This window comes from Chelmon rostratus, chromosome 11 (assembly GCF_017976325.1).
Source record: "Chelmon rostratus isolate fCheRos1 chromosome 11, fCheRos1.pri, whole genome shotgun sequence".
In the NCBI taxonomy this organism is placed as follows: domain Eukaryota; kingdom Metazoa; phylum Chordata; class Actinopteri; order Chaetodontiformes; family Chaetodontidae; genus Chelmon; species Chelmon rostratus.
In genome coordinates this window covers 11,794,782-11,813,453 of record NC_055668.1, presented here as the reverse complement: position 1 = coordinate 11,813,453, position 18,672 = coordinate 11,794,782, and the positions used below count along the sequence as shown (strand labels likewise).

Below are 18,672 nucleotides of genomic sequence, written 5' to 3'. Positions count from 1 at the left end.
GCAGAACTGGTGTGAAAATTTGACTTTTGGATGTCTGGAAGCCACAAAAAAATAAAAAATCCAAATAATTTCACAAACCTGTATGTTGAGAAGGACATGAAAGGGAAATTAAATCAAAAAACCACTTCTTCTCACTTTAAAGCAACAGAAAAACATTCCTAATTTTCCCCGCACACACACTGCCTGTAATTGACAGTTTCGACAACTTTGTGTGGAATGTCGTTATCCTGCGATTCGGAACCATTTTTCTCAACCCGTTATCAAACATGATACGGATCATTACACAGCAGACAAGGGAGTGGACAAAGCGGTATTCATTATCTTGTCATTGCTGACAGATAAACAGGCTTATTTCTCAGAGACACATAAGCAAAGCCCACAAGATTTGGTACCTCGGGCGAAATGTTTTTGTAACAGCGACAAAGCAATGCAGGCAGCAACCAATGTCTTCCCTTGCCAATGTTTTTGACAGCCACATTTTGCAACTTTTGTTTTGCGTTTCTGACTGTACGAATGGGTGTCACAAACTGAAAGGAGACCGAGAAAGCCCTAAAAAAAGCACTTTACATCATCCAGAAATACATGAAATTGATCAAGAAATAAAGGCTAGTTTGCATGTGGAGTTTCCAGATATGTGAGATAATTTCTCCAAGTCTGCATTAATCATTCCTCTTAAACCCTTTATATTCTTTATAACATGGAGTGAATGACATCTTTGTGAGCTCGAGTCCAAACAGTAAATTAACTGCACGCTGATTCATGAGTCCAGTGCATTGATAAGAGGACAGGACGCTAATGGGTGTGCAGGCTCTGAGCGAGTTAGCTCACAGCTCACTCATGGTGTAATCTAATACTCTGATGAATAAGTGTCACCTTTTATTTTTTTTAGACATTCTTTTCATGCTGCTCTGTGTATTTCCATTATGTTACATCTATAAGCCCACCTACGCCACACCAAGTCATGAGGATATCGCAGCAGAGTAGCCCACTCCGTGTTCTGCATTGTTTTGACTCTGAATGCAATTATAGGCTTAACAAAATCCTAACGTGAAATTTAATTAATTGTGTCGCTTTCAAAAAAGTGAAACACTTTGTGTTTAACTTTCAAGCTCAGTAATGTTGCAAAAGTGGTGAAAAATGTTCGTTTTTAGCATTTTCCACCACTTTTACCACAATATCTCCTCCTTCACTCAAGCTGTTTTTTTGCTAATTGTTTTTTTCTTCTTCAGTTGTGTGTTTTTGCGTCATTGTGCAGATTGATGTCTGTTCAAATCGCTCTGCTGAAGAGGGAAAGTTGGATCTGAGTTTAAGGTGATTATCTGACAGCTGAACTGTTAAGTGGCCAATCATGGTCCAGCTCACACAGGTGTGATGTGGAAACTTGAAGCCTCCAGCAGACGTTAACTGAGATCCGACTGTTCAGTGAAGTAGGAGACGGCTACAGGTTCCCAGTGGAGGTTTTGACAAATGTTAACGCCGTGAATTAATGTTTTTTGTGTGGGTCTCCGTTTTGCTTGTGGTGGTGAGGAAGATGACTGCGAGCCAGTAAAATGAAAATGCACTCAACATGTTTGTTTAAACCTCGAGGACGCACGCAATGTGTCTCGGCGAGCGAACACAAACATTGTAAGTAAACTCCTCAGGGCACCTTTAAACTCGGCATATTCATAGATGCTGTTGTTTAGAATTTCTGACTAGTTAATTTTTTGGTGAAAAAAATGATCAGACACAAATCATTTCAAGCAGATTCATTTAAATGTGGGACCATTACATCATAAAACGTGCCTGGAGGGAATCTTTAAGATCTTGATGTGACTAGATGACATGTAAACATTAGATTTTTGGATATTAAACCATTTATTAAGATACTTATCATACATGTGTAATGGTTCATTGTGTTTATGACCAGATATATTTTGATATCCTCATGTAAATGTAATAAAATGGCTACATACAGCATTTGCGCACATGTACGCACTGAACGTGTTGAATACTGAATATCTTCTCAAGTATTTTGAGGGCATTTTGTCTTTATTCAAATGCGGACTGTAGATTTGTGACAGGAAATGATGGGAGAGAGAGGAGAAACGACATGCAACAAAGGTCCCCAGCAGGAACAGAACCCGGCACATGCTGATCAGAGTCGGTGTACGTGTTATGCATCTCAACCACCAGTCCACCTCCAACACCCCAAGACCTGCATATTTGCCCACCTTGTACATGTATCACCAAACTGCATCATTTCCTCAGAGACCACCACTCTAAAAACAGGAGCAGGGATGTCACGTTGTCACAGCTCTTCATTTACAGTAACGGGACGTGTGTCATGCAGGGAGCGTATGATGAACAGATTGTGACACCCACCTGCCACTGAAGGAGGAAAAAAAACATCCTCATGGTTGATTTCTAAAACATTTGACACACAGCACACATGTGCTTCCCTTGTTAATGAATTAATAAGGCCCACAGTGCTGTGCTGGTTTGAAGGGGACTGGCACAGCTTTTAATTTGAAAGCTGGCAGCTTATCCAAAGCACAACAAATATGCCAGAGCTTGTAAAAGTCGACTGTTGACAGAGGCGTTAACATGAGAACACAGAGATAAACCATGCTGAGGATCCTCAGGTCAGACTGTTTGCTCACTGAGATTAATTCTGACCATGCATGACCTTGTGCATGATGCCCTTCACAGAGACTTTAAGGGGTGAGCACATGAAGCGTGGCTGCCACACGTCTCTGTATTGGCTCTGTGCTGACCGATTTCCTCTTACACTTCAGTGATACGAGTCTGTTGGCTACAGGACCATTTATGAAAGAGCTGCTTCAATGTCCTTAGATGTGTTTCTGGCAAAAAATATACATAAAAATTCGAAAAGTTTTGGACAATAAATCTCGGTGGATTTGATCTTTAATTAAAAGAGATGTTAAGCCAGATCTCCCCTGAGACCTTGAAGCTTCTTGTGACGAACACATTAAAACACATTTTAAACACATTTTCTCCAACAGGAAAGAATTGTTATTGAAGAAATAAACAACCAAAGACAATACATCTACATAATGTGATGTATTATCACTTATTATCAAGCGTAAGATGGATGTAAGTGAAGAGATGCTTTGGCTTCTTTCGAAGGCAGAGATGAGAGCTCAGTGGTAACATCAGGAAACTGAGCAGATTTATGGCACACAGCGATGCAAAAGAACCGATCGCCATTACCAAGAGCAAACAAAACACGAGTTGAAATGTATCTCGTGTTGGATCAGCTGATGCAAAGGACTTAAGGCACCTATACCTCGCCAGCCTCTCATTGACCTGATGCCACAGATAGTTTAATGAGTCCTGCTGCCTCACAAGGTAACCCTCTCATTTCAGGAGAACAAGATATTCCTGAAAAAGCTCTCACAAAGCGTCATGTCCACAGCGCTGGATGAGCTGAAGTATGATACATCATGCACGCAGCAGGTGTACAATTCAACCTCAAGGACAGACGGTGTTACGAACACGCACTCATACTGCAGAAACAGCACCCTCGGACAATCAGGGTTTGACTTCATGAAAGTCGAATTAAGGATGTAGTTTGCAATGAGACCAATGGTAAATTTGATCCTAAACGTCATCCTGAATATTTTTACATGCACCACTTTACACTTCATGGAGTGGTTTCCTATTGTTTTCTTTTTTTGGATCAGTGTCAAAAAAATATTTTCTCAAGTGAAGAAGTTTCCTCATGGTGCGCGCCGCCGTGCATAACAACCTCCTGAAAGCTGCTGTCATCCTCCCAAAGCACATCAGGCCAGTTAGTGCAAAGGCACAGAGGCAGCCGCACAGCTGCAGCAGCTGGTAATCTGCATCTCGATATGATGTTTGTTACATTTTGCACTGTGTGTCTGTATGTTTTTGAAGCATGAGCTGCTCATTTCAGGTCTTAACCAAGGTGCTCAGTTGGGTGTCGATCTGGACTTGATTCTGTATTTGATACCAGAAGCTGAGATTTATTAATCTTCACTTTCTGGACTTCATCGTGCTGCTTCATGACTACGCCTTTGTGTTAAATACAGAGAGGAATCAGTGCTACTATCCAGGTCCTGATTGCAGCAAAGCATAAGTGGTCCATAGTATGATGGAATTTGCATTTATCTATATATTGTCTGCTATTAGAGAACAAGATCTACTACTAATGCACAGTAAAAAAAAAAAAAATGCATTAGAATCTTTCACATGATGGGTTCTTTCAAAGTTCACTCGGCACAAATTGCGCACCACATTTTCAAAGCAAAATTGACCCTGCATTGTTAAGAACACCTGAACGGTCGGGATCTTTGCTGAGGATAATAAAGCAGATGAATGTGCATAAGTGCTTGCCTCTGCAGTGAGGCCAGACTTCACTGTTGGTGCTCAGGCTCATGTTTTAGGATCGTATGGATCAAATAGATAAAATTCAAGTAGGCCTGAGTCAGTTTTAATAGGACGCTTATTTTAGTTTGACTTTACATTTGACTTTATGCAAAAACAAATTACTATCACGTCTTGTTCAAGCATCTGTGTCAGCCTCTCTGTGCCAAAATGCTCCCCACCGCGGTTTGGCCCGAGATGAAGGCCACGAGCTCATCCAGCTGAGAGCAGGATCGCCTGTCCTTCTCCAGTGCCTCTCACCCTCAGCCTGCATATACACAGTGGTGCACTAATTTTTCTCTTTTCCAGGGTGCACGACTCTGAGCTGACAGCACTGACGGCATTTCTGCAGTCAGATTTCGCTTCACGGCAGATCTGAGGGCTTCCACTGAGACAAGCTTCTTCTGCTCAGAACTGAATGAATACCTATGTATGTGAAAACTAACAGGAAATGGTCAGCCAGCTTGTTCATGTGATTTTTTAATATAATTTAGCAACCATTTCATAATCATATCAGAAGGTGGGAATGTATATTCACTTCTCCTGTTTGTAGATGTGAGCTTAGTGAGAAGGTTTTGTCAGATTACTGGGGTAAGACCAAGCTACAACCTCCTGGGCTGAAAATTAGGCCAACGTGGATGTGCTGCTGTTCCTCAAATAGCCACTTGAGGCTGGCTCCAAAAGCGAGTTACTCTCCATAGACCCCCATATTAAAATGCCCACCTTTACAGCAGAATGTTTACAGTCTAGTACAGAAAATGGTTTTGGTCTCTATAGCTAATTTCCCCATTCGTGAAAACTGGACAAATTCTTATATAACTCTCTACAACTGAACTTTAAGTTATGTGCAATTGTGGGCACGGCTGGGTTTCAGCAACCAGGCTTCATTCAGCCTCAGCTTCACCCAGGCTCCACCTGTTTGCTCATTTTTGGATTAGCTAGGAGTTTGGAGGAGAAGGCGATGTCACCGAGCTTCACAGTGACAGAAACTTGTGGCTGATGTCACAGAGATGGTTGAAATGTCCGTGGTTTATATTGTCTGTGGGTAAGACATTAATCTTGGGATGGAGCCACATTAAAATTATTTTTTGTAGAAAATGAAGCACATTTGGGTTTTGTGTTCTAAGACAGACAAGAGGAGTACAAGTGAAGTCACTCGCCTCAGCTCACATCCTCTGGTACAAACTTAAATTTCAGCAGCGACCAACAGTGTAAGCCACTTAACTACACATGTGGCATTGTGGGAGACTTCTCTGTGGCCCTGCCTGCTACATCACTCTGAGTTTAGTTTGGTTACTGAAGCATAATGTCCAACCAGCAGGGGTGGCCTGGCCACTGGAGCAGTGGGAGCTTTCCTGGAGGGCCAGCAGAGAGAGGCAATAGTATTGCACACCAGCTGGCTCGAATCAGCCATGTTTGTTGCAGGATTGTAAATTCAGTCCATCTTTCCTACTGGGAAAACTTATCTTTGCTATGTTTTCTTATATCTTTTGCATGCTGAGCTGACAACAAACTGAGGTCTCGTACATTAAATGAGCAGCCTGTCACTTTAGAATTGCTCTCCTAGAACACTGTCACACTCAGGGTGGACAGTTTAAACCACCACAGATTTTTTTCTATTTGAGATGGAAACACAGGATTTGCTGTAGAAACTGTCAAGAAATGCAACTACACATGACAACATCACAACTTAGTAGACAAAGTTGACTGTATTCATTTATTATTATTATTATTAATATATTACTATTTATTTTTGCATAAAAAATGCAAAAATAAATAAATGAAATAGTTTAACAGTCACTTGACATGCTGAACCTCAGATTTTTGAAGTAGCATCATTTTGGTACCAAGCATTTGATATAACTCTTGCAGCTTTAAAGACACAGCCATCATCATACTATGTTTAATCTTTTGTTTCATCAAACTTCAGCCCCAACTGACACTGACTCAAGTGACTGAGTCACTTGAGGAATTTGACAGACATTACACAGCTCTGTTCCACATAAGTACTCTCCAAGACCTGCAAACAGATTTTGATGTGTAAAATTGGTGGACTTCCCCTTTAATTTCAATCGAATACACAAATATATATTAGTCTGGCTGTTGGAAAAAGTAAGATTAACAATTTTAACAAGCCCATGCTGCATATTTTTAACCAAACCGATCCCCATTAGCAATTCACTTGAAGTCCCACTCTGACAACGCAGTCTTGCAGCAATAAAAAAAAGGTAAGCAGCAGGATGCAGTTGCCAGTTTCCACCAGAGGCAGGGAACATCTGTCACCGTGGATACTGACAGATGCCTGTTGTGTTACATTATGTGCAGTTTATTTGCAAAACCATAAGATCCCTGAAGCAGTGAGCTTCTGCTATATAATAGATGGTATGGTTGTGATCTTGTGTTTTTATTGACATTCAAGTTGAATTTAGGAACAGAAGAACAGAGGCCTCATCCATAAAAATGTCCTTAGATTTATACTTGAGCTTAATCTTAACATCATTTCCAACAGTTACTTTTAATTCATAGGAGATGCATAATAAAAAAAACTTAAACAGCTTCTAGGAATCCTATTTTTAACATACACACCTGTGATCTATATATTTCCAGTCATCTTAAATCAACAGCACCTGCCTTGTGATTTCCCCTTCTATAATGCCAGCACAAAGGGCAGTAGAGAGAGAAAAGAGTTTTCTCTTTGCAAGACAAGATCACAGTGATGGTAAAACATCACGTATTATTTGGTGGAATAAATCATGGGTTGACAAACAAAGTCAAACAGCGAGCAAGGAGGGACAGAAAGAACGGTGGCTAATATGAAAAAGAAACCTAACCTTAAACTTCAAGGGAAAAAAGAATAGTCATAACTGCAGCACTAAGGCAACAGAAGGGGGGGCCTGGCATGCCTGCTAATTCTTCACCCCTTTAATTGATTGTTCTTATCACTATGTTCATGTAAAGCTAATGCAAAATTCACCACAGGATTGGATGCGTCCCAAACTGCAATAGTCCCACATAAACAGCAGGAAAATAACTTAAGTCTGCGTACAGATAAGATAATTTCCACTTCAGAGTAGCATTGTATTAAAAGTTGCTTATGCATGGCTTTCAGCTTAAGTCATACTTTAGATCAAAATTGATCCTAAGTCCTGTTTATATAAATGAGAGTGAGATATAACTTAATGTGATGTTGGATTGGCATTTATAATAAAGCAGCATTGGAGGGTTTTATTGTCCATTTCTACCTGCCAATCACTGGTTTTGAACATCCCCAAATATGGCAAACGGTGCATTCTCATGCACAATAATGAACTTCAGCCCTTTTGTCACTTAGCAAAATCTCACTCAATTGGTTCCTTCCCAGTAACCCTGCAGCATTAGTTCTGCTGGCAGATTCTCACAAAAGATTCAAACTGCTGTCTAGCCTATTTAAAAAGAAATGTATTACAGCCAATCCTGTGTGTACACTAATTAGAAAATGTGTCTGCACATAATAATTTAGAATACACAATACCTCATCTTTTCTCAAGGTACTGCAATTAGAGCGAGAGCTGAGGCTCTGCCAGCAATACATTTATATTCCTGGAAAGACTGTGTGTGGAAATAAAGCACATTTACTGCTGTTTCTACAGTGACCCCCCTCAAAGCCCCTGCTGATCTAAGACGAGCGAGAGAAGCCAGCTGACCTTTTTATTACTAGAACACGCTGGAGAGCATCAGAGCACCAATGTGACGCTGAAGCAAATGAACATTTCTGAGAAAATGTACATGTGGTGTGTCATCTACACCATCAGTCTCACGAAACTTGTTTTTACATACTGTATGGGCAGTTGTCAGCTCCAATTTGAGCTCTGAAAGCATGCAACATGTACAAGCAGTTCTGTCAGGGCCTGAGTTTTCATGCAAATTGAGCGCACCAACAGATAATGAGCCATGGCTTCAGCAGCTGATGTGAGGATAGCAGGAAGTCATTGAAGGGTGGAAACAAGGGCGGGATAACTTCGGCGACAACACTGTGCCAAACCTCTGTTCTCACTTTGCCAATGCTAGAATAAATCTGAAGCAGTCTGCGAACAGGGAAACAAATATGATTCACTTTTACTAGACCTCCTATGGACTTTTCAACAGTTTGAAGACAAAGAGAATCTGATATGGAAGACATGTCCAGCGATAAGAAAACTCCAGGAACAGATGAATAACCTTTATTTGTTGACTTGTTTTCTTGGCAGACAATGTTCAGTAATTTGTGTTTGGACGGGCACGGCCCGCTCAGCGCAGATGCGGTAGCATCATCCAGCCCAGTGAGCAGACATGCTTGTAAGAGCACTGGCTCGGTATAGGAAGGAGCATGAACTCTGTGAAGTAGACTCATGCAGCACAACTCCTCTATTAGGCTTGTCACATTTGCAAAGCTTGATTAATATTTACAGCTTAGACTCAGCAAGTGTACACAGCATGCACATTAATTATTGCTAAGTTCTCGAGGCTATAAGTTGCTGGAGTCTTGCAAGTTGTTCCATACCGCACTTTAATTGCTGAATACATTATTTTTCATTTGTAAGAGTATGTAGTGTAGGATAGCCGTTGTAATGCAGAGAAAAACTTCACACTTATATCTTACCCTTATGTAAACAAACCCTGCATACATAATACTGGATACTGTAAACTTAGAAACTGTTTGCTTTGTGTTAATAGGCCTGGTGGAGAAATGATCGAGTCAGCAGTAATGACAGGAGTTCATATACGACACAGGAATGAAAATTAGGAGGAGAAAATAAGGTGAAGTGTTAAACTTACTGGAACTAGGAATTTTTTAATCTCCTCCAAGGCATGACTCATGCGGGAATAGGCCTCCCCAGGTGGAGCAAAGACTTCAATTAAAACGTGAAGATCATTACTCAGATGGGCGTATTTGGCGTCCCCGCTCTTCCTTAATTCTTCCTCCTGTGGAAAAAAGAAGGCAAGTGAAGGATTTGTGTCCATAAATGAGACGTCAGATGATTGGCATGGGCCTACATGTTGTTTATTAGTATTCATTTTGCGAACTGGAACAACGTTGTAACCAGTAAAGACGTACCAGTGAGGTGTCGAAGTGGAAGTTTTCTTTATATTGCACATTGCAGTGTGACAAAACTCTTGCAGCAATAAAAGTACAGCCGAAGCTGCAGGAATGTTGTTAGCTTTGCACATGTTTGGTCATAAACCAAAGTCCTGGACAAACTTCATGGCTCCATCCAACTGATATTTCAGTCAGGACTAACAGACATTGCCGTCTCCCGGGGTGCACTGCCAACTGGGTTAAAAATATTTTACATTTACATTTAATTTCACCATATGAAGTACTTCTGCTCTAATATCAAGCTTTTCGTGTGACTGTAAAACACAACTCCAGCTTTTTTCTCCTCCTTTCATCATAAGCAGTCCTTAGACAGGCAGCTTATAACCTATAGTTACATTTATGACTTTGTTTCAAGACAAGGAGCCACTTGAGCAATCAGCACATCTCCTGGAAGAGCTGGACCTCATACAAAAACCTCTCTGAGTGATGTGTGGCCTTCTCCGCAGTTGTGTAATGAAAAACTTCTGGATAATGATTATTGCTCATCTGACAACTGCAGCAAAAACAACAAGAATAGCAGACTAAATAACAGAGCGCTGTCATAGATTTTGGCACCAGGGAGGCTGTTAGTGAATGTTTTTCCAATACAAGTTGCATGTTTTGATTTGTTGTGAAGAATGTCTGCAGGCTGTGCTCCAAAACAGCACCAGGACATGTTTAAATGAAGAGACAGAGACAGCTCGTGACCCACACATGGCGTACTTCAAGCCATCCTGATGATCAGTAAGTGAAGTGATTTGGTGGCTGCCGGCTGGACTGATCAGCAGATGAGGGACAGGTGAGGACTCCTAGTGGACAGGTGGGGTATGACAAGTTTGAATAATGAAACAAAAGACATGCTGTAGAGATTCTGTCTGTTGGGGGGACGGAAGAGAAAGGAGAGGGAAATGATGCAGGAGTCACCATGAGAGAGACAAGCAGGTACAGTGAGGGACAAAAGGTTTGGTAAGGTCTCCAGGTTCTCTTTTTCTAATGAGAAATGCCATAGCAGTCAGCACAAATGGTGCTAAACAAGTGCATGCAGCAGTTAAAGCAGCATTAATTGATTTTTTTGACCATTTGGAGGCAGCGGAACAAGCTGTCAAAGTCAAAGTCAAAGTAAACACAGCACTGACATATCATCACCTCAAACTAAAACTATAAAACTTGGTGAACTTGTTGTCGCGTAGCTGCACATGCAGCAGATATGGAGCAACACGAGCATTTATCTGGAGTCATGTTTCTGTCCACCTGACAAATATCCACTCTCGTTTCAGCTCTGTTTTGGCTTCCGCTAACTCCTGAGGGAAATATCTGGCTCTTTAGCGGCTAAATGCTCCACTATGTTCACCAGCTAGTTGCAAACTTTGTCTGAACTTCAGTGCAGAGCAGGTAGCGCGCAGTGAATTGATGAGAGCAGTGAGGATGAATAAAAATAGCAAAGCTGTGGGCCACAAAACCAAAACAGTGACTTAAAAGCTAAAATGCTTTGAAGAGCTGAGGGGAAGTGCAGAGTCCGGTGATTATTCCCATTACACAATGTCAATATAAAAATAGCTACTAATGATAAAGATTGCTAAATTAAAAGAAAGGAAAAGAAACAACTCCAGCTGAAAACTTTGTTTCTGACAGGTTGAACGTCGCATGGATTAATGGTTTTAGTTTATCACTGTTACGATTGTCTTAAGATTAAATATGACAAGGAGAAAAATTTTGAATGCAATATACTTGCAAATTTCTTATTTATTGATTTGCTGAATAATATTTTGCGTAACACATTTTGGGAGCTGTACAAACACAAGTGCTTCAACAATGAAATGAAAGCAAACTTATGAATGCTTAAAGCAAGAGAGCTCCAGAGCATGAATGCAAAACAAAAAAGAAAAGAAAAAAGAAAAACATGATGAATGTAAAGAGGTGAATGTTTGGACAGGGGCCACTGAGTTAAAGCAAGAGCTCCACAAGAGGCCACCAAAATAAACAGAAGATGTCAATACAAGCTGTAATGCAAATGTTCTAAAGTCTGATGGCAAGAAAAGCCCAATCACCTTTAAGTCTTAACCCGGGTCCAGAGGGGCCCTGCCGGAGGCTTCACACTACCTTTAAAGACTTAAAAGATCTCTAATATAGCTCGGGGCCCGTCCTAACTGTGTTTCAAAAGAAGCAGTTAAATCACAAAATCAATCCTGCACTGAACAAATTAGAAGTGATGTCAGAGCTGGAGAGGAGACGTACTTGCACCAGCTACAGGTGCAGCAGCTGCATACTGAACAACGTAGGGATTATCCAGTCATGCCAAAATTAACACAGATAAGAAGCTTTTTTATTTTTACCTGCATTCATTCATTCATTCATTCTGCACTGCAACAGTTGGGTGTCGAGTGTTTTGCTCAAGGAAACTCTGATGGTGGCTGAGAAACAAGAGTGCAACTCATACAGCTCACTCACACCCAGACAATCTGGGCATTCAAACTTCTGTCCCTGCATCACAGGGCCGCTCTCTACCCTCTGGGAGGAATCAGCTTTAATTAAAAAATCACTCCTAAAAGTTCGACAGGCCTTCACACTCACTGTCAGAAAGTCCAGGTCAGTATGAGTCAGATCAAAATGTGCAAGCAAGATGATAGTGTGAGCTGTTTCAACACTTCACGAGGCTGCAGCACAGGCAGTGCTATACATCAGCTATGGCTGCAGTATGCCTGTGTGCTTAATCAATCGATATTGCATGTTTGCACAGCTATATGGACTTCAGCAGCTCGGAAGTAGAATTCTCTCCAGTCTTGCAGTGTTTGTGCTAAGCAGCCTAGAGTCAGGGAGGTGAGGTGAGGACTGTGCTTCAGCTCTATGACTCAGCACCATGTTAACCAGGCTAAGATCTGTGCACATGGTGTAACATTAACCACATGGTGTAATTAGACTGGGTGGGCCGCTCCAATGCTAAATTTCCAAACCCGGGATGTTAACCTCCTGCTGGACTGATGCATGGGACTCTGGCATGTGTCTGCACCACACTGCCTTCTGACCAGCTGCCTCCAATGGCAGCCAGCCTTTCAGTGACGACCTTTAGGTGTCAGTCTCATCACAGAGTCCTTCAGACATGGTCAGACTGTACACAAGATCAATATTGCTAAGAGAAAACACCCAACATTATATCTGGTCGTTTGAAAGCCGGCTTTGGTTCGAGACAGCTGTTAGTGCTCTGTTATTATCTATTGTGTTGCACACAGTACACACCACGTATCTCTGTCACCATGTCAGTAATTGATTTATTAAATAATAAAAAGTCATATTGCATGCTGTACTACACAGTGCAGTATCACAGCCTGAGCACTGCATGCATGTAAATAAACCTTTATTCTACACATAGTTATTGTCGTTCACGTTTTAGCTTCTCTTTACCTTATTTTACACTCTGAAGACAAGTTAATGCAGCACACAAGTAAACTGAATGGACTTAGTGGCAGGAAGCCAAAGCTTTAAATGAACTCTCGCAGCGGCCAAAGCCCAATGAAAAATGTGACGGCACAGAAACGTCTCAGTGCCTTTAGTCTTCGTCAAAGTGAAGACTTTCAGCCACGCAATTAGGCCTAAATGGAAATCCATGGTAGTAATTTCTAATTACAAAGCCATAGTGTTATTGAAGATTGTTGGGCTTTATTAAGTTAACTTATCCACAAGCTTTTTCACCCAGAAGTTCCCTTTTGTTCAAATTGCACCTTTTTTGTATAAATGAGCAAAACAAAAGCTGTTTACACGGCCAAGAACTAACTTTGAACATCAATTTTTTAGTCAATTGATGGGAAGTTCTGTGCTTAGAGAAAAATGGAAATTTAGTCGACGTTTCCATTAAAACTGGGCAGCTGGGGATAAAAGTTGTGTGATACGATAAAAAGCTCCAGAACAGCTACTGAGCGGCCCTTTGTCTCCTGTTTCCAAGGTGAAGAACCCTCAATCTCACACTTCTGTTCAACTTATTCACTCATTAAAATGACATTTCTGATTAAGTGTGATATGGTTGAAAGCTCCAGAATAAGATAATCCTTTATTGATCCCTCAGAGATGAAATTCAGGGCTGCTTAATGACCTTGAGGTGAGACTGTTTTCTCAACCGAGCTGAATTTAATATGTACAAATGACCTCTAGAACCGCACCGATTTGTTTAAGCTTGCAATAGCTGATTTCTGGCAGCTGAAAGAAGTTGTGAACACTGTGAACACTGACATATCGACAGCAATATTTTCAATAATGTTTGTCATGATTGCGTCCACCTCAATACGTCCTCATATCTAAAAGACTGAAAACAACCAACCATGTCCCAAAACTACATATTTGACTGTTGAAGAGGACCAGCGACAGGTGTGCCAGACCTTTGTCGTCACATGGTTAACTTCATGAAACTGTCACAGTTTGGGCAGGTTTAGGCACCAGCACTACTTAGTTGGGTTGAGTTACGTAAAACAAATTCAACCAGGACACAAACAGCGGCCTCCTGAGTGAAAGTCCTGTGTTTGTTTGACCCATGCATCCATCCCTCATCCTCAAAATGCAGGCTTTCTTGCTCTTACTACTGCAGCACCTGACTTCCTCATTTGCTCCTGTCATAATTACTTTGGCCACTCAAGGCCCCCACCTAACAATAAACTGAAATATTTGTTGTAATAATCTGCTTGCACAGACGACCAGAGGGACAGGCTGGTCCACCTGATGAATGCAAGTCTAATATTGATTCTTTTTTAGCTATGTTTTGGTCTCCACCACCGCCTCAGAGGAATATTTGGCCCTTTAACTGCTAAATACTTCACCAGCTAGTCCCCTAACTTTGCTTCAGCTTCACACACAGGTGATTCATATTGTCATATTGTTTTAACATTTTCATCCGATACGTTTTTGTCACACAAATATTGATTTGAGCCACTTTAAAAAAGTTGTAACAGCCCCCGCATTATTTTACCCTCAACATGTTCCTGACGTACTGAAATGCAGCTCCAGTTTCACCAAAGAGATGGTGACACTGCAAGTCTTTTGTCATGTCTAGGTGTGCGAATCGGAGGCTACAGTAATAACAGCGATGTAACTGGATAGCAGCGCACTGAGACCTGTTAGGAGCATGAATAGCAGATCCGGCTGGCTGTCTGTGTACACGCTCGGATAGGTTTGGCTCCAGGGGACCACAAGTCAGCAGGATAAATGGCTTCGGTGAAGAGGTTCATTACTTTGCAGTCATAATTGACGATTACAGAATATGCTATTAAACAACACACAGAAAAACATTCCCATTTTCTCCTACATATGTTTGTCAACTGAGAGCTATTAATTCTACTCGGGGTGTTATTCATCTCAGTTACAGCTCAGATGCTGTTGCTTAGAATATTCTTCTGTGCTTCTGTTGAACTTCAAGCGATTTGTTTCCGTAAATATCTCCATTTGATCGATATCTCAGACCAGCCAAACAACTATATTTCGACGCAAATCGATATCTTTCTTACCTTGCCTTTATCCCTCATGGACCCTTTGCCGAGGATGGACATCTTCACTCCTGTTTCCTCTTGTAATCGTTTCATGGAATTTCCCCGTGGTCCCAGCAGCTTCCCGACAAAATTAAACTGTGACACAGGAGAAAAAAAGCAATCAGACACCTTATCAATGCCTCCAATATGTGCAAGAAGCGGAGGAATAATGGTAAAAGCTGGCTTATATGGGAAGATGTTTCTGAAGCCTTTTCTCTTTATGTGTTGAATGCAAAAGGAATTTGATCCTTTTGGAGAAAAGGTTAACATAAAAAATGCTTGCTGGCCATTAGTCATCTATTATCAATATAATCTCACATTCTGTTCACCATTCATCATGTGAGAAAAAGCTACAATGCACCCTGTAATAAATCAATATAATTGGGCTCTGTATGTAGCACATTAAAGGTGAATGGGACTCACATATGTGGCCCAGCCTAACGCATGCATCCGTCCATTTGCTTGAACTGCGCCCTCGCTGGTCATGTATCTTATTGGCGTTTAGGGTCATCCATGTCGCGCCAATGAAAAAAAAAAAAAGGGAACATAGGCTCCAACCAATAACGTTCCTGAGACTGTTCCAGAGGTCAGTGCTGAGATAAAGTCAGAAATAATGAGTTTCTTCCCAGTGGGAAATTAAGTAATACTATCCCGATGACAAACTATCAGATTCAAGCCTCGGGGCTCTGACTATCATTTCCCTCTCGCTGTGCACCAGCTAGTGTTCATATTGAGAAAAGTAGCTCTGGGTTGTTGCAGGAACAACACTGCTGAGATTAGTGGTGATTAATTGGAGGGGTGAAACTCATAACGCAACTGTAGTCAAATGGGTCGTTTCTGAAGAAAATATGAGCAGATCTATCAGAGAATGATCCGAAATAGAGATGTAATCATTCAATATTTCAAACAAATCCACAAATTTTTTTTAATTTTAATATAGTAATATAATAGTCCGACCTTCAAATGTTTGCTGCTGGATGAGACCATATGAGACCCCCCTCTAGAGCTGAACAGGTGGTCAGCCGCCCACCACAACACACTCTGGCCAACCCTAAAATGATATTAACCTTTTCACAAAGCAGCCTTTCCCACTGTGGCTGAGCGGCTAATAACTTCACTGCCAGCTGTGTGGCTGCTGCACCTCAGCTCCGACGACTGCACACTCAGCTTATTTCATGGACATCATTAACGTCATGAGTGAACGCTACATCTCAGGTTAGGGAGGCGCCAGGGGATGCAGAGATGAAATCTTTTTTTTTTCCTTTTAAAAGCATCCCTACTGTCCTTGCCTGTCCTCTCATCTGAATGATTAAGGCACCTCTGTGGATGCGTCTCTTCACAGGGGTTGCTTTGACAGGACAATCCTATAGCTGGCAGGGAGCTTGAGAGCAGATGGTCGTTGCGGCTGCGCCGAGTACGCGCTCGCTGGGCGGTAGAAGAAGATTGGCCTGTTTTCATTAAGCTAATGAATGTCTGGAGCTACTCTGCTGCTCCATGGCGAGCAATTTGGGCTCTAGAAAGGGGCACGGTTCGGTGTTAAATGAGGTTTGAAATGATGCAATGTGCCCCCTGCAGTCTCAACACTGATAACTATGCACTATTAGATGGAAGGGTGTTGTGAATGCGACGATTACGTACGCAAGACATTTTAGACGTTGAACAAATATCCAGTGATAAAATTGGTGCCCCCAACTACTTATTTGTATTTCACAAAGCGTAACTTCTACATGAAGGGCAAACATTTAATTGAGAGCGTCTGTGCAGGATGAATTCTAATAAGCTATATTCATCCCCACGTTCATTGTGAAAAGTAATTTTTAAAAAAATCCATTCTGGCCTACAGGTCCACAGGGCTTAAAGCACGGGGTGAAGGTTGAGTTGCGTCACGTCACTGTGAATCTGCAAAGCTGCTAATGCTGCTGAGCAAAGCACTATTCACAAGATCCTGGGTGACTGAGGCCTGTTTCTTAGTTGTGGTTTTGAATGAGATTACGCTGACTTCTTAAAAAATCTCCTCACCGCTGACAGGTACGGTGGCCTAGAGAGCCCAGTGCACCGCAGCTGCAAGAAAATACCTACAAGCAGACAACACGAGAGGCACATTCACCAATCTGACGACACACACCCAGCATGACGGAGCACACAGCTAATTAAGAAAACACAAGCAAGTACAGAAAACATTGCCCTGCAAATACAGAAAATACAGGCAAATATTCCCTTTGCAAATGTCTTTTGTTTTGTACCTCAGTTACACAGCACGTCCGTGTTTAGTTTATGTTCTCTGTGTTTGCACTGTGTTTTGTTATGGTGCAACTGTGCTTTCAAATGATTGCGTTTCTCAATTTGCTTGTTTATCTGTTTGCACGTACTTTCTAAATGTGGAACTCCACTGATTTGACACCTACAAGTCTGTTAGCAGGTCTTGGGGAGTGATACTGCGAATAAAGAGTTGTGTAAAGCCTTTATGGCTCCAACGGGAGCTGCGTGAAGTCTGATGAATGTCCTCCAGTGGTGTCACCTGAATCAGCGCTGGTTGGGATGAAGTTTGAGAACAGTGAGCTCACCAGACCTCTGTGGCTCCTCATGTCTGCTTGAAGTTAGCTGCTCAAGGCTTCATTAGCTGCTACAAGCAGAACATGCCTGAATCTGACCGAACTGTCAGTAAGAATGTGTGGAATATAAAAATTAATGAAGTGACTTCCGGCTGCTACCATCTAAAAGGAGATTCATAGTCCTGAGAGTTAGGACCACTCGCTGCAGGAACAGCTTTGTTCCTGCTGCTGTTTCTCTTTTAAATGGGAGGTCTGTCCTATTTTAATGTGGTCTTAACTTACTTACTTATTTATTTACTTATTTTTTTATTATTGTATTACTGTCCCTCATATCATGCTCTTATGTTTTCTTAGCATGCTCTAAACAGGTCTTTATATTGGCATTTTTAGTGATATCTAATGACTTTTATTTATTTTATTTATTATTTTAGTCTTTTAACCATGATCATTGAGCGGCTGGGAGTACCTGTCAATGTCTGCTGTTAATCTCTCTTCCGTATGTGTCCTGTGTTTTTAAATGTTGTGTATAAAAATAAATCTACCCACGGGTATCATTAAAGTTACCTTGAACCTTGAACCTTGAATCTCTGGTTCTGTTGCATTGATTTGATCATTTATTAAACCCCTCCATCACGTGTCCTCTTTTAAAGTGCTCTCAAAGCCATCAGGACCTACTCTGAGTCCTGCGTCACTATAGTCCATATCATATTCTCCTATTTTTATTTGGTTATGCTTGTATCTGATTTCATAAATGAGCTCTGTTCAGTGTCACCTTCTGCACAGCTATGTTTAAAAATGAGTTGGCCTACAAGTTTCATAAGATCCTGTTATCCATCCAAAGATGTCAGTGAGTTGCATTTTAGCACATTTCCTGCAGTAGTGACTGAGGCTTACAGGTAAAATATTTAAAGATTTGGCACAAAGGACAAGTCCTTAAATGTTTCAAAAATATTATTTTATAGATCACACCTTTCATCGTGGTTGTTTTCTGCATGCGCTGCATATGAAAAGTGACTGAGACGTGGGACTCGTTGTAGCTGCGACAAAGGCATGTAAACCTGTTTTCTGCAGCTGGAGGACTGAACCAGGAACGATCCATAACATGTAAAACCACAGAGCCTGACACAGA

At 41.4% G+C, this 18,672-nt stretch overlaps 1 protein-coding gene across 1 annotated transcript in view; it reads right to left on the bottom strand.

Annotated features, from left to right (window-relative positions):
- khdrbs2 (KH domain containing, RNA binding, signal transduction associated 2) overlaps window positions 1-18,672 on the bottom strand; it is a 56,881-nt gene that overhangs the window by 18,329 nt on the left and 19,880 nt on the right. Inside the window, exons 3-4 of the mRNA XM_041948013.1 lie at window positions 14,971-15,087; window positions 9,184-9,330 (exon numbers count right to left, since the gene is read on the bottom strand). Coding sequence (XP_041803947.1) covers window positions 9,184-9,330; window positions 14,971-15,087 — 264 coding nt within the window. The remainder of the gene's footprint in view (window positions 1-9,183; window positions 9,331-14,970; window positions 15,088-18,672) is intronic.